At 40.1% G+C, this 17,548-nt stretch overlaps 2 protein-coding genes across 3 annotated transcripts in view; one reads left to right on the forward strand and one right to left on the reverse strand.

Moving 5' to 3' along the window:
• Positions 1–17,548, reverse strand: part of LOC145451529 (coiled-coil domain-containing protein 124-like) — a 93,741-nt gene that overhangs the window by 4,275 nt on the left and 71,918 nt on the right. The window lies entirely within an intron of this gene.
• On the forward strand, positions 5,972–15,574 carry LOC145451516 (uncharacterized). Of its 2 annotated transcripts, none has more exons than XM_080329726.1 (8): positions 5,972–6,210; positions 6,300–6,389; positions 7,230–7,339; positions 8,652–8,794; positions 9,891–10,181; positions 11,298–11,412; positions 13,547–14,206; positions 14,912–15,574. In XM_080329726.1, exons 1-8 carry the CDS (start codon positions 6,137–6,139, stop codon positions 15,061–15,063), a joined length of 1,635 nt encoding a protein of 544 aa, XP_080185852.1. In that variant the 5' UTR covers positions 5,972–6,136; the 3' UTR covers positions 15,064–15,574. The 2 variants fall into 2 exon arrangements, with proteins under 2 accessions (XP_080185852.1, XP_080185853.1); XM_080329727.1 differs by having other exon boundaries at positions 5,979–6,210; positions 13,547–14,179.

Raw genomic sequence — 17,548 nt, forward strand, 5'->3', positions numbered from 1 at the left:
CAGGTAATTATTCTTACGATGACAGCGACAATGTGAGGTCAAGGCAGTGGTGTGTCCATGAGAGGGTTTAGGGGCTCGGAACCACCCCTATTCAAATTCCTCATATTTTTCTCCAGTATTGCCCGCTGAATCGCTCATTTATCAGTCCAATAGGATCGTTGTTTTCAATAAAAGGGGAAAAACGGTAAACCTTCAAGTTATTTAAGAGTCTAAACAGGCAAAATTTAAGTCGTCGAGTTCGATACGAAGTGTGTATGTATACTCGTAAAACAAAGCTCCTGTCGCGGCGGTAAGCCGCACGCGAATTCGCGGCGCCCATTATCGCACGCTTTCAAATCTTGTGCGATGCGTTGATTGACGGGATAGGCAATGCAGTTTTGAAATCCACATTGTCTTCGGCGAGAAATGAACTTCCTTGGAAGTAATATTCCCAATTATAAATTTAGTATTAGTATCGAATATTATCATATAGCCCTCAAAGAAATGCAAATAGCTTCTAAATTGTTCCTGACCCCTATTTAGCTAAGCTAAGTTATTGCATGCTAAAATCTTTGGCAACCGGCGTGAATAGGACGGGTAATAACCTAAAATAACGAATCCTATGTAGTGGACCGTGCCCCCGTGGCGTTACGAATATTCAATTGTGACGTCACAGTTGGCTGGCATCGTCTTTGGGGATTACAATTGTAAATTTTAGACCAATACGGACGAAAAAGGTTCCCGACCCCTGGTCTAAATCTTACTTTCTCAAAAATGGATAAACAGCGAATAAACTCTTCCGAAACCTGTGCTGAACGATTTCCTACAACACGGCCATAGTTTTTTTTTTAAATCTCTGACCAGTACTGTGGATTGCTGCAACAATTGCAAAAAGAAATTCAAGTTTTCAACCAAAGGCTTCATCAAACTTTGATCACGTATTTGAAGAGATGTTCTACCAATCTTATCCCCAATCTTGACTAAATTTACTGGGGCCAGGAACTTCTCGCACCCTATACTGTTCATCAAATGCAATCCAACAGTTTTTGAGCTAGTGGAAATGTAAATGCGAACCAAAATTTTGTGATTTGTAGTTATCAGGAGCATCTTTCCTTTTGCATTTGTTTCAATTTTATCATCCTCATCGCTGACGCCTTACCAATTACATTTCATTTGCCTTACTCAGCTCTGTTTATTCGTTTGATTACATTTCATTGACTGTCTTGCAGCCTATTCGCTGTTAGACGTTGCCAGTCGCTCAAACTTTTGGTTGTCAACAGACGCTTGGAAAAATTTTTCTGTGTTTGTATTTTTCAGTACTCATGATTAGGAATAGTTCGAAAACGTTCGAGTTTTTTTTTTAATTAAAGGGTATTCTACGTATCATGAATGAAACATGAATATAGCTTGTGATTGTTGCAAATTACGTCGATACGGTTGTCAAATAGCACCCCTCTACCGAATCAATTACATATTTAACAGTAATTGTAATTGTAATCAATAACATGTTTAACAGTATTTGTAATTGTAATTTGATATTTTTAGCATGGAGTAATTGTAATTGTAATGCAATTGAAACATCCAGGGAGCAATTGTAATTGTAATTAAACCAAATTAATGTAATTGATCCAACTCTGGTCTTGGGCGCCCATAAGGTGATAAACCCAGCTTCTAGGAGGCTTCGCCTTCCAGACCCCCATCAAACTTTTTGCCGCTACTTATCAGCGAGATCTGTTATGCTGTTTTGACGCGCGAATCGCGAAAATTTTCTATAATACATGATTGAATCAGTCAATATGATCGGGAATTGCATATATATTGTGATTAATTTCTTATTTTTCTCTCTGCTCACTTAATCATATTTACCGATAGAGCTGAGTGGGGTGTCTTAGAAAATGCAGGGCCCCGTAAATAGTAATAAGCAAACAGCTTCGGGTGGACCCGCTGGTATAATAACTTCGTCACATGGTGTTACTTTCGTGACCTCCTGTCTGATATGTAAAAAGATATTGAAATCGCCGAAACGTACTAAACTTAAAGACGCAGACGATTTTAAATTGGTATTTCTTCACTGGCAAATAATTTTTCGCTGCGAGATGGCATTTGTCTTGTGGGGTTCAGATTGCCAGGGTGGCGCCATGCCTATGGACAAATAAATATATCGAAGTTTTCGGTGAGTAGGCCTATATAAGGGCAGTCCTTCTCGGCCAAGCTTTTCTCGCTGCCGATCGTTCTGGCCACTTCTCGGAGTCATATGTCACATGGTCTAAAACTCCATGTCTTAGTGCGTTGTGGCGCGGTAATGGCCGACGTCGTAATGCCCATTTCTATAAATCATGCATAGCATAAGCAAGATACTTGGCAACATTATACCGCGAAAATTTTTTGAAAAAGTTGCATACATTTTTTAAAAACACTCTTTAATTTAGATTAATTCACGAAATAATTTTGGGCTCCCTTCGAGCTCGACCCCGCCACCCAATTGACGGGTTTATGGTACGGCAGTTACAGTCCTGCATGCACTGCACACTAAATGAAAAGAAAAAGCAGATGATATAGCATGTCCATTAGGGTTGTCCATAATTTGGAAAATCCTAAAAATGCTCGGTTGTAATGTCTTATTCTGAGAGTATTGATAAAAAACAACAATGGGTCAAAAAGAAGCTCACAGGAAAGCCGTTAAGATTTCGTGCAAAGCGTTTGAAAGTTGCTGCCGGAGAATGGGCGTGCCACCGACCATAGAACGGCGAGAAGGCTAGTAATCACGAAACTACGGCTCTTGATTAGCTAATAGGCTATGCTTCAATGATCACGACAGCAGCAACTTGCTGATTAGGTGATCAAGGAGTCTGGTACCGGCGGCGATTGTGAAAGCGCACTGTCGGTAGGTTGGCAGATAATGATTTAGGATTACTTCAGAGCATCTTGAGGTACGAAATACATGATGAACAAACAACAGTTGATTCACAAAAACGTCTAAAGCATGACCGCTTAATTGTGAAGGAAAGCGCAGTAGCCTACATGCCTTGTTTTCATCGAGGGAAAGCAGAGGCGCTTATGCAAGTGGCGAACGAATTCATTATTTCAGAGGGGATCTATCATCAATGAATGCAAATATAGAGCTTAACAATGACACTATACTTTGCGTGATCTGCAGTGGGCTTGAACTGTAGTATATAGGTGACGTTTTGAAGGCTCTAGGGATCAACTGAATCAGCCGGTTATGCTTGGCACTTCTCCGATGCTTGCAGCAAATTCAATTCACTTGTAAGTGTTGTCAAAGTCCTTAATGGTGCTGCAGAAACGAGGTGTGAATGTAAGCACAGACTATGCTGAATATGATATCCAAACTATGCTGGATACTATGCAGCATAGTCTGTGCTTACCTTTACTCCTCTTTGGGGCGCGATCTTTAAGGACTTTGACACGCCCATTCTTCGGCATCAACTTTCAAACGCTTTGCACGAAATCTTAACGTCTTTCCTGTGAGCTTCTTTTTGGCCCATTATTGTTTTTTTATCAATAATCTATAGAATAAGACATTACAACCGAGCATTTTAAAGATTTTCCAAATTATTGACAACCCTAAATTGTCCATTGTCCCTGTAGAGTTACCATATTTTGGAATCCGGAAAGGAGGGCACTTATTTCAAATCATAATTTTGACATATTGACTGGAAATCTTGTTGTGTTGACTAAATAAAAAAAAAATGTGATAAATATAAAAGCTCATCACTTTGACTCGCGACTCCTGAATTATCCACTTTTTAACGATACTTCACTAGTGTTGACTTAAAAAGGGTCGTCAATATACGTCTCGATTCCCGAATGACCCGCTCGAACATCCGCATTTGATTTCCCACGTCATTTTTGCCAATGTTTAGTTGACCCTGTCCATTAGCCAAGCTGTCAAAGCTGTAAAGGAGGACGAATTTTCAAAAATTAGGATATTTAGGCGTCCTCGGAGGACATTTTCGATTTCCAGAAAAAAGGAGACCCTAGATTTAAAAGAACGCACGCTAAACACGGTCAATAAAATGCCGTCCTTGATTAATTTCCTGGAGAAAAAATTAACAGAACAAGTAACGACCATGAATTTTGCCACTGGCAAACATTTGATAGACGGTTATAATTGATTTCATAGACTATACTACAATAAGTTTCGACACCTTCCTATCTTTTCATTGTATCGCAATTTTATGGTGTATTGAACTGGCGAAATTATTGATAAAACTGATAATGATGTTTGTGCGAAAAATTATACATAGACGACAGATTTCGCAGTTCATTTTTTCGTTTGCGTGACGGTGACTCGATTTTTATCAAAATACCTTAGTTTGTACCCATGCAATGATATATAGGCTATCATTGTTTGCACCGAAAGAAGTTAGTGTACAATAACTAGTATATTCACAAGGATGTAATTATATTGTAGCCAAATCACAGTCTTATTTTTATAGTTTTGACTCGAGTCAAGTGGAGTCATTTTCAATTCACTTCCAAGTCAAATCCAGTCGAAGTCTGGAAGCATTGGATTGAGCCTTAGTAGTAGGCCTATAGTGTTGAGAATCGAGTCCAAGTCACTGTGTTCGCTGTTCAGTTTCGAGTTCAAGTCATGTTCAACCCATGCACTTTTTACAACTCTGCTTGGGTGATCTCGAGTAGGCTATACCCCGCATTCAAAATATACCGCATAATATTTCATCAGTTTATGGCCCTGTTTTTCATGTACCAGCACTGATACACGAAATACCAACATTGCGGAAACTTTACTATTCGTCGAAGTTGCAAATGAAATGCCTGTCTTGGCCGTCCGAGTTTCGGGTCATTAGTCATATTACTTGGTCGAGTCATGCGCAATGACTCGAGCGGAAGTCGAGTCAATACATAAATTTCGTGTTTTAAGAAAATTACTCGAGTCATTACAACCCTGGTACATTGATATGTTCGTCTCGATTCTTCGCATTTTCATGACGGTGTCGTGATAATTTTGGCGACACGATTGTTTTCAATTCTCCACTGTTGCCTACGATTACACCCCTGACGACTGTCAGCCGAAACTATTCGGGAGACTGCACGCTGAGACGAAAAACGTGGTAGGCTTTACAGCATGTTGGCCAACCTTTTTGACCAAAGGGTCACGTGCGATTGTCCAAACCATTGCGCGAGCCACTTGAGTATTGATAATCTTTTGTTTACAGCTAAATTAGGTAACGATGAACGCAAGACTTATCTCACTACGCACCTAAATCGCTAACATTACTATTGTAAAGAATCAGTGCGCATTCGTGTACTAGCCGCGCGACGCGCGAAAATATTTCAAAGTTTACAATTTAATTTGGTCATAATATCGGTACTTGTATATATTGCGGGGCTCATATTGCAATAACAGGACCATTCGGCGCCTGGACAGGTTTCGGCCAACAAGCGTTGAACATCTTGGGCCAAAAATCAAATTAAAGGCAATCTGCCGCGAAGTAATCTACCTTATGTTAATTTACAAATACGAAAATTACGAAAATGTGGGGGCATGGCCTCTTTCGCCGCCCTGGCTACGAATATCGTCGGAAATGTTGCATTTTTAGTCATCAACATCCCAAATTTTTGCGGTCAGCCGTATTCAAAGCTTTGGTTGACCTTAGAAGATCGCGATAAATTACATGTGAAACTCATTTTTGATAATATAACCATGCAGTTTCGAAAATTATCGCGTGGGCCTCTCAAGACCTTCTCGCGGGTTAGATGTGGCCCGCGGACCACGAGTTCGCCACCCCTGCTTTACAGTATACATATAGTTGGCCTTCCGCGTCGCCTATTCCACGGAATGACCTCAGCACCCGTCAAATGATAGATTTGATATAATGTTTAGTTCATTTATGTACGGACACGCCATGCATTGGTGGGCCATGAGTAACCTGCGAGTAGAATGTGTCATATTGTGTCCGATCGTTATAAGACAGAGCGGGATATATCTATTAAATCATCAAAGGCGGGTGATGATTCGATAAGTAATATTTCTTTCGCGACATATTCTATCAAATGTTTACGAGTATATGCAGTACATATGAGCCTATATCTGTGAGAATAGAGGATGCGCGAAATTAATGCTTTAGTTAGAAGTTATTCGTAGGCAATGAACTCCGCATGAACATTGAACATGAATGTAGTCAAATGGGTGATTGTGGCATTCCTTCAGAAACAGTGCTTCGCTGAATATTCTTTTCCACAATGGTACGTATCCAGGTGAATTTTATACACCTATCGAACTCATATCACCGGTACACCATATCGACAAGCTGAGTTGTTACTATATCTTTCAGGTGTCAAATTAGTGGTAACTGGGCTCCCTTCGACCCATCCACTTCCATATGTTTCTGGTGCAACGAAAGTACCACAATAATTTCCAAAGGGTGAGTTGATTTCTACAAAGCAAAGACCATTAAAACGGTTGGATAGTTAATAGCATAGCCTATATGCTGTGTGATATATTTATATAACGATATATTGCACAAATATAGGCAATGCGGTATAATTATATGTACATTGTGTGATGCATTACATCCTACACCTTTTACTTATGTTAGTTACATGATGTTGCGGCGTGTCATTTTTTGTTTCGTCTTCTGTTTTCTCGTGCTCCTATAGCCCATAACAGTGCACCATAATTCTTACTCGATTCGGCCAAAAATATTGTCTGTAGATACGGAGACGAAGAGTGGGGACATTAGTGATAATGATAAGTCCAGCTATATTTCTCATCTGAACAAGTCACACATAATGTACAATGCGATAAGTCACAATGCGGTGCAATGAACAGATAGGAGGATGTCGAGCGACACGCAGTTGTTGCGATCCTTCATCCACCTCGGCCTAGAGTGCCCGATGTCACAGTTCTTTTCGATGTTGATCTTTTTGAAGCAACGGCCCTTTCTACTAGTTCTTTCCATTCCTTGCGAGTGCTTTTTTCAGTCGGGTCTTTTTCCGGGCTTCTTTGTCGCCGTAAGAACGGCGACGACGGGGGAAGAGGGGCTCAGATAAATCCCCGACGGGAATCGACACGGATCCACCAGATTAGTAGGCGTTTATCGTCAGCACTACGCTATGTCGAATATGGAAACCAGACCTGTGTCTTATAGTTGCGTTACGATAGATAATGTGTATATTTTATTATGCAAATTAGCATGTTGTTAGGGTCCGTAGCGCAATTCGAAAATGATTATATTGCGATGTGTATTCACGTATTTTCCAAGGGAAGCAGAGGCAAAAGTGTGTTGCAATGACGGCGCACACCGTCACGTCATTGATCGGACGTTATGCCAAGATTGGCCACCAATAACACCTGGCTTGGCTTGTGAGAATGGTAAGAACAGGAATATTTAGGCTCGCTACAGTCTGTGCCGTTGTGCAACCTTTGAAACATGTCGAGTGCAGACATCCAATAAAGATCCGTCGCTGCATCATGATATAGTTCATCCTTTATAGTCCTTATTATACAACTCAAATATGTTGTTGACAACTCACCGGCGACTACATTTTCAATAACATAATATTCCATCATCGTCTAACCTTGAAAGGTTTAGTCCTCTACACTAGTCCTCAGTGAAGACTCGTCACAGTACATTGTACAATATAATCCACGTAGAATAGTGAGCGAGTATAGTTAGTGAGGCCGATTCAATTCTGCCTCACCTGGCAATTGTTTCTCTGCGCTGCCATTGTACGTAATAATCCAAATTTGACATTCCTTGGCGATTTTGAGGGAGTTCCAGTGCTCTAAGATAGTTAATATTCATATTTTCGGAATCTGTGCGACAATAGCATTTGATAGATATCAGTTATTACGAATACTGAGCTGTTTTTGACGAATTGCATTGCTGCAGGTGAGGCACGACCCGCCCATGCCTCACCTATGTCTCACCTCTCCTTTCGCGCTGTATTTTTGAACAATAAATATAAAATTGGTGATGTTGGATGAAAAATATTCAACTCTATCGTTATTCGTGGACATCGACGGTAAATATCAATATAATCAATAATCATTGAAGGTTTTCACAATTTTCTTTACTCATCCAGGTAGCGTTGCATTTAAAACAAACGGTGTTTTAAAACGCTTTGTTTGAAACATGTTTAAAACACTGTTTAAAACAAAAGCCTTTTAAAAAAAATTGTGTTTATTTCAAGTTGTAAAATTATGCCATAATTGTGTAAATACACTCCAAAAACATGTTCTATAAGCCTATACGGACAATTACCACCCGATATAACCGACGGATATCGATATGGGATGGTTAGAACCCTTGAAATAGTCGATTCAACAGTAATAGTACAGATATTTCGTCAAAGGAGCTGTAGTTACCCTATATTTTCAATTGTCAATGTCAATCCACTATGACGTAACAATTGGATTTTCGTGACGTCATGGCTTAAAAAAAAATTTAAAATAAGGGCCTTGTTTTAAAACAAACACGTTTAAATTTATTTCTGTTTTAAATGCAACCCTACATCCAGGCGACAGGGGAGGCAGTGCCTCGTTTGCCTACCCTGACCGCACGTCTCTTGTTCGGACCATCCCTAGTTTTAATACTAGTCAGCTTCTTGTCCCAATTTTGACTCGTGTTTAATCTTATCAGCACTCTGGAACCAAGTTAACATACCCAATTCGAATATTGCAGGCAACAAATACTTAAATCACGAGCACTGTGATGGGTACAATAACTGTCGCGACGGCTCCGACGAAAAGGCTTGCGAAATCGACTGCCAGTCTACTTACCGGTGCAGCAAATCGAACCGAACTCAATGCTTTAATTTGGACAAGGCAAGACCGGCATTGTGTAGATGTCTCAATCTTTTTTCCTTTGCATATGCATTCGGTCGATTTAGGCCGCTAGTATACGGCAACGGCGTTTAAGATCCGTGGGATGGGGCCTCTATATAGCGAGCAGAGATTGACAACTGTAGAAAATCTTCAGCTTTTCCAAATTAAATAGGAATTATAGTTATGGCTACACACTTTTTTCAAATTGCATTAGAATTGGAATTACTGAATTTGCAAAAACTTGAGACAAAAATACAACAAAAACCAAGTTTAGTTCGTATATCAAATCAAAAAACATTCTCATCATCACGAGAATGGCAAACGTCTGTATTTCGAGCTTGGCGAGGGTGGTACACTTATGGTTGCCTTCCAAAAATCAATTTAAAACAAACCAGTTTATAACAAGGCCCTTGTTTAAGACATGTTTTTATTTGTTTGTTTGTTTTTTGTTTGTTTTTAGGCATGACGTCACGGATATTAAATTGTGACGTCACAGTGGATTGGTATTGACAATTAAAAATGTAGGGTAAATATGGCTCCTTCGACGAAAAGGGCTTCCGATCACTTTCATAAACTGACCAAAAATATCTTTAACCAGGACTACATCGTTATGCGGCATTTTTACGGTCGGCTGTCATCATCATCAGAACACCCATTCCGTACCAATGATCTATCTACGTGCAAAAACTATTGAACCGACGACGATTTCGAGGGTCCCAGCCACCCCACATCGTTTACGTCGACTATTTTTGATGCAAATCGTCCGTAGGCACATACTGCAATGTTTTTCGGACGTATATACACAATTATGGCATAATTAGAAGTTCGAAAAAAAAATTGTTTTTTTCAAAAAAGCATTTATTTAAAACATTGTTCAAAACAAGTTGTAAACAAAATGTTTCAACACGCCGTTTGTTTTAAATGCAACCTTATTCGCACTATACAGTCCTCTAGCAGCATTTCAGGAAAAGCAGAAATTAGATTATAATTAGGAACGTTTCACTGATTAAACTCCAATTAGATTACCGTCATTTCGCTCAATTATCAAACTCACTATTATCGTAAAATGCGACCAAACAAGCTAATACTTTATCAGGTGTGTGACGGCGCCAAGGATTGCTTGAAAGGGGAAGACGAAACGAATTGCTTGTACTACAACGGTTCCTGCGACGGTTTTCGTTGTGCCCCGTTTCACCAATGCGTCTCTTCCCGTCAAATATGCGACGGAACGAAAGACTGCGTGGCTGGAACTGACGAACAGGGATGCGATCTGGGCGGGGGCAGGGAAGATCTGTTCTTTTGCGTGGGCAATGATACGGCGAGCGAGACGACGACGATGGCAAATGTATGCAACGGAACTCCGGATTGCTCCAACGGAGTCGATGAAGTACGATGGCGCGATTACATATATTAAGAGTAGATGTGATCCAGTCGTCAAATATGCTGCCTTAGCGAAAATAGTTAGTATTCACACTCAAAGGGCCGAAGAGTGTGGAACACGAAAATAGAACCTACCTCAGAATTATATCGCCATAATAAATCCTATACGAGCCTTTACAATATAATTTCGATTAAAATATTGTACTGATTTATACCGCGGTATAAGTCTGGGGTATGTTCTGGTTTCGTGTGGCATGGGTGTAATCTCACTTTGTGTCACTGGTGTGATTATTCTCACGTGAGTAGGTTTTTACTACGTTTTGTATTCTGCGTTCAACTAGAGTAGTATTTATAACAAACGGTGTTTTAAAACATTGTGTTTAAAACATGTTTCAATTTAAACAGTATTTGAAACAAATGCCTTTTTGAAAAAAAATCGTTGTTTTTTTCCCAAACGTTGTATAAGTATGCCATAATTGTGTAAAATACTTCAAAAACATGTGGCATGAGCAGAGCCCACAGGCGATTTGCACCCAATATAGTCGACGTATACGATATGGAGCAGCCGGAACTCTCGAAATCGTAATAGGTTCGACAGTCATAGCAAGTAGATATAGATCATTGGTACGAATGGGTGCTTTGATGATGATGACAGACGACCGTAGAAATGTTGCATAACGATGTAGTCCCGGTTAAAGATATTTTTGGTCTGTTTATGACAGTGGTCGGAAGCCCTTTTCGTCGAAGGAGCCATATTTACCCTGCATTTTCAATTGTCAATGTGACGTCACATTTAAAGATTCGTGACGTCATGACTAAAAAATATTTTTAAAAAAATGTTTTAAAAAAGGAGAATGTTTTGGACGTGTTGTTTTGAATTGATTTTTGTTTTAAATACAATCAATCGAGAATTGAATGCTGCCGCAGCCTTAAATTGTTTTGATAAACTATTAGTGGCAAGGAGCGTATAATTTCAGTACTCGAAAAAATCATATTATACTAGGCCTACTTCTCTATTAGAATTATCACTTGATCTAGATTGCAGTACTCGAATCATTGCTCCCAGCCCCCTACTCTTATCCTGTCTGAAATGTAATGAGACAAATAACATTTCTTTCTCCAGACCAACTGCTTGATTTGGACACCGTGGAGCCTATGGTCGTCGTGCTCCTGCGAAGCTGAATCAACTCAACAGCGGAACAGAACGTGTCAAAACATTCGCAAACTCGAAAATCCAGGTATAGGCTTACATTGCTTTACCGAGATAAAATTTGCACGACTTCAGCAAGAAACTAGTCGTATAGACATTTGGAGGTACCGAATTTCAATATACAATTGAATATAGAATATTCAATTCATATTGATATGACCGGGTTTATTTTATTATAATATTAATATATTTTTATTATAATAATAATAATATAATAATTTATAGAGCGCCGAATATAACAATATATCATTACTACGCTAGGGCGCTGTACATAAAAGGCAATAAAATATAAAAGTAAACGATATGTATAAAAGACGAAGTGCATAGTTATAGAGCGGAATGAACACTACTCTAGTTCGAACGCTCGTGTGAATAAACGGGTCTTGATTTTGCGTTTGAAAACATATTGCGAGTCACATAGTCTGATAGAAATTGGAAGATTGTTCCACAGAATGGCGGCCGAGGAAGAAAAGGTTCTCTCGCCGTAGGTCGATGTTCTGACTCTTGGAACGGACAGGAGCTTTTGCGACTGAGAACGTAGCGCTCTTCCAGGATTATACATTATGAATATCAGCGCTCTATATATCCCGAGAGGTGGTCAAAGTAGTCATCGTTGATACCCAAGTAGATACAGAAGTGAAGTCATAAACTTCTACTTAATTACAAGTAGAAGTAGCGATTTGGGAGTCAGTGATAAAGTAAGTGTTCCAGGCTTAGATTTGCCTAATGAACTCGAATTTTAAGGTGAGAAGTTGCCTAAAATCACAACCACTTGATGAAGTAGAACAGGCAGGCAAAACATACTTGGAATGCTGCGAAAAGTTGAAGCAATTCGTTTTTTATGCGCCACTAGTTATTCGGGTCTATTTCAATTTGAATATACAATTTAATTGTATATTGAAGTTCTTTAACTCCGAAACTCTTCAAATATACTTCGTCACTGCATGGCCACCTCTGTATATTTCTAAAGAATATCCAATATTCCTTAAGAACATCCGACGTATTCTGCCTATATAATTGAGCGATATATATTGGGTACAGGACGTTGGATATTTTTGTCCTTCATGTTTTGCGGCGTATACACCGACTCATGATACACACGATCTGTGCATATGCATACATCGCTAGACACGGCAGGTGTAAATATAGCCTGGTAAAGTTTTCATGTATTGCGCCACCCCTCCGTGCGATAGCCGAAGTGCTAAGCGCCAAGCGAGAAAGCTAATGATACCAGTGTTACTAATTAGACCTTCGGGTTGACCCGCGGCCAGGGATTGAACCCGCGACATACCGATCAAGAAGCCGAACGTTGTACAATTACGCTTGAACGTTGTACAATTACGCTATCTTGCCGTGATATAGAAAACTAGTTGTTTGTGATGGAAAATAACTTGGCATACATCATCTACCGAGCGAGATAGTGTAATGGTGATACATCCGGCTTCTTGATCGGTAGGTAGTGGCTCGGTGGGTTCTATTCCCGGCCGGGTGAGATCAAAGACTGGAAAACTGGTGTCCGCGGCTATCCTGCTAGGCGCTCATCAATCGCCGATAGCATGGAGGAGAAAAAAGATTGGGGTGCAGACTTGGGGTGCAGACTAGATGACCTTACTATAAAGTAGAGCCCGACCGATATTGGATTTTCGGGCCGATACCGATAAAACCGATATCTAACACTTTCACCGATAACACCGATATATTCAGCCGATATTCAAATAAGGTGGAATCTACCTCAAAAGGCGCATTTTCAAAACTTCAGAGCATTTATTTCAACAGCTTTACAGTCATTGACATACTTGAACATGAAATAAACTGAAAAGACTGTATCTGTACATGGACATTGGACATCTTGAAAGTGTAAGCTATATGAAATACAGCAATATTCCTAGTATAGCGGTCAAGGATTACAGTTTTCTGACTTCCTACAACCATGTGACGTCACGAAAATTGCCGATATTTTTCACCTCCAATGGCCGATACCGATAATTCTTTCAAAGTGTGATATCGACTCGATATTATCGGCGAACCGAAAATTGGTCGGGCTCTACTATAAGGCAGTATCGCATCTCCGTCGTCAAAGCATCTCGGTGGTGCAGACGAAAAAGAATATCATCTCTCTCTCTCTCCCTCTCTCTTTACATGCATGCATATACTGATTTCAGGTGGTTGTGGGGACGGAAATATATCAGAAACGCAAACGTGTGAATGCTCTACAACTTCGATTCCTCTCACTCCAACAAGCACCGCAACTACCACAGTGCTCGCACTTGAATGGATAATCGTAATCACCGTATCAACCTGCGTACTCATTCTGGCTACTATAGGAATGATATACGGTGCTTGGCATAACAAGAAGACGAAAGAAGCAATGGAAAAGCAAATGCAAATCGTAGCGAACATGCACACACATAGATTCCACACATTGTCTCCTAGCGTTAACGTTACAACGCCAGAACCATCAACGGCATCGTATTACATCCCGTCGCCTAATCGATCTCTACACTCGGCGGCTCTTATGCAAAACGAGCCGCTACCAGCTACACCGCTGGATGTAATCAACCTTGCGTACGAAAGTATGGAGGACATTCATAACGCAACCATTGATCCTTACGCGGAAACTAGATTTGAATCGCACTCAGACGAGGAGCACGTAATAACCGTTGTGGAAACTTATCAGACTGTGCCCATACTGTCAAACGATGGAGGTGATGACTTAACGCTGACTACTCCAGATACAATGCTTCAGCAAACTGATGGAGATGATTATTTACTCCCGCTGTCTACCCAACCTGAAGGTACGTCGTCTGCCGATAACACTTCTGGTAATGTTCTTTGTTATCATTCAGGGTAGATATTAGTGGCTTAACCATTTTGAGTTTCTAGGCAAAACTAGGGTTACCATACGTCCTCCTTTAAAAGGATTTGTCCTCCTTTTTCAGGTTTTTGAAAATGTCCTCCGAGGACGCCTAAATGTACTGCTTTTTGGCAATTCGTTCTCCTTTACTGCTTTTAGAGCTGCGATAGTGGATAGATTCGAGTGAAATGGGCATAAATGACGCTAAATAGGAAATTCGTGGTTCGAACGAAACTGACGACCCTTTTTTTAGTCAACCAACGTAAAGTGTGAAAGAAAAACGGTATTTCTGGAGTTGAGTCAGAAAGTTGACTTTTTTTAGTCAAACAACCACAATGCCATGGAAAATTAACCATTTTTTCCGGATTTTACTCCAGTATTCAAAGTCTGAATATTTTGAAAAAGTATCCCCCTTTCTTTTTTCCAAAATATTAGTAACCCTAAGACAAAACTTTATAGGCCAGGGGTGTCGAACATACGACCCGCGATTTCATGCGGCCAGCGAAGCAACTTTGAATAAACGGAAAATGCTTATATTATCCAACACAAAATTTGAGATTTCATTAAGAATCCCTCAAGACCAGACTTGGACAACGATAGGCAAACTCTTTCCGCTTTAATCGTTAACATATTTAACGTAGTAACATTATTCTCTGAAACTTCGCATTATCAGATAAACAGCAGCTGATATCTGTCACACGCCGCCGCCGTGCCGTTTCGAACTCAACTCAACCAGCTCACTTCGAAGACAAGCGTGCAATCACCATGCGTCGCGCGAAATCCGCTAATGACATTCGCCCCTCCATCGTGATCAAGCGAAAATGAAAAGAAATGTCGAAAACGAATCAAGGTGACGGCTGTCGGAATAAAGGCTACCCTAGGTGGCGCAAGAGACGTCAATTCAATCGCCAAATGTAAATCGAAGAAGAAAAGGTTCCTCTGTTGTATCAGGATTTCAAAATTACCTTTCCTAAAGTGATGGAACTGCATGCCCGATCACCTGATTCAGAAATAGACAATCACCCGCTATATTTCAATTTCGAATGTAAGCCGATGCGATTCAGGCCTTTTTGGAGCTATTACTTTTATTTTTTATCCTTTTCACAGCTCTATCGTACGGTTTTCTTCATTATTAGTATTTTATTAGTTAACTGGTATACGACCTCTATAGTAAGATGCTCCCGTAACTCGGCTTTGATCACTCGGTTTTGTCGAAACTCCCGTCTATACCATGCTAATCAGTATGTTACACTGCACATACCGAACCTATAATTGCTTTTTTGTAATGTATGGTATTGATTTGCACGCTTGACAAATACAGATTCTCTCTCTGTGTCTCTCTTGTGAAAATTTATATGTTTATTCATTGAGTTGTCTTTCAAACCATCAAGAATCCGTTGTGCTAAAAGTCTGAGAAACAGTATCAGTGTCAGTATCAGTTTATTATTATTTTCATCATTTCCAAACACCACAAAACTGCGATACAACGACAAGATAGGAAGATGTCGAAACGACTTAGAGTCAGGGCATGGTATGGTATGGTATGGTATGGTATGGAACGTGGATTTTCCATATTCCATACTTGCCTTACTCTCTCCATACCATACTTGCAATTTTCCATACCATACCAACATTGTTCCATACCATACTTGATACATATTCCATACTTTCAAATACTTCAATATCATGGTAAAGTACCTTTCCTAGCACCTGTATTATGATATTTCGGGAGTAATTATTGCTTAAACCAGCCAAGATGCGAATCTAATTCCTGGTAATAGTTTTACAGAGTCTGTTTTGGTGAGGTTTAGTTCACGGTGGTGAGGTGCCGTGTACGTCTATAGCTTCCGCGAGCAAAATTAGATAGTCAGCGGATTGTTGTCTAGGACCCTCCATAAGAATATCATCGCATTTCCGATACATTGGCATTAGGCACATGCAAGTTTGAAGTAAATATTCGCACAATAACTTATAATACAAGCGCACCCACAAAATATCCCAGCTGCAGGTGATTAATACTGCAGCGATGTGCGTGATTATTAGTATAATACAGTATTTGGTTGAGGTTAGCGTGGCGAGAATTTCAAACTATATCTACCCCACTATTTGATCTATAATCCAGATGCAAAAGCGTTTGAAATGTGACCAATAAGATATCTATCTCGGTATGTAAATAGTGTAAATGTGGCGGGCAATGTTTCAGAAGAAATGTATTATGAGCTATTAGTACATTGCAGCATGATTGCTAGTAAGCTGTCGTCACTCAAGGAGTGAGGTAGTTGGAGTAGCCTACATTACCAATTATTGCGTCACATGATAGACTACGCCGTGTCTAGTAGACTCAGTAGAATATTGGATCATAGTGTCCTATATGGTGTCGACGCAAGGAAATCTCACGGCTCAGTGAAATTGTATCACGTCACAATTTCTATTTGGCTACAGGCAATTTGACGGTCATTTTTGACCGGCTTGCCGAGCATTAAATTTGGTAAAACGGGTATCAATCGAAAGCTGACTCTGCACTGATTACGAAAATATAAATTTTATTCCGCTCGCGGTCCTGGAACCCCCACAATCAGCCTCGAATTTTTCATTGTTATGGAGATTGGCATTGGGACGCAACAATGCTGTCTGGCGAAACGAGAGAATAGCTCAAGAGACAAAGAGCGGACAGGGTTGTTGCGTCCCAATGCCAATCTCCATACCAATGAAAAATTCGAGTCTGATTGTGGGGATTCCAGGGGCGCGAGCGGAATAAAATTTATATTTTCGTAATCAGTGCAGAGTCAGCTTTCGATTGATACCCGTTTTACCAAATTTAATGCTCGGCAAGCCGGTCAAAAATGACCGTCAAATTGCCTGTAGCCAAATGGAAATTGTGATGTGATACAATTTCACTGAGCCGTGAGATTTGCTTGTGTCGACACCATATAGGACACTATGATCGGATCAATATTACTGTTGTCATTATTGCATCACAAAATCATGTCATTCCAGGTGCTCCTAAAACCCGTGCATAAGCATAAGCAGTGGCGGCTCGTGACAATATCGGGTGGTGGGGCAAGGGCCGCAAGCGACTTGTTATCAATATGACGTCACAGTAGCGTTTTTCAAAGTTCATGATGGCCACATGAATTTCCCGTAAACAATGATTTTTAACGTAGGTGCCGCGAGAGGTTTGCCGGTGGCGTGACTTGAAGTGCGGTAACAAATGTTTTATTCATTGTTTTTTATTCAAATGATTATTTTACAAAATGTACGCGAACTAAGAATCGTTCCCATGCCACGAATCAATCATCAGGTTATCCTT

Source organism: Botryllus schlosseri, chromosome 12 (assembly GCF_051294905.1).
Source record: "Botryllus schlosseri isolate E-star chromosome 12, Bs_hap1, whole genome shotgun sequence".
Taxonomy (NCBI): Eukaryota; Metazoa; Chordata; class Ascidiacea; order Stolidobranchia; family Styelidae; genus Botryllus; species Botryllus schlosseri.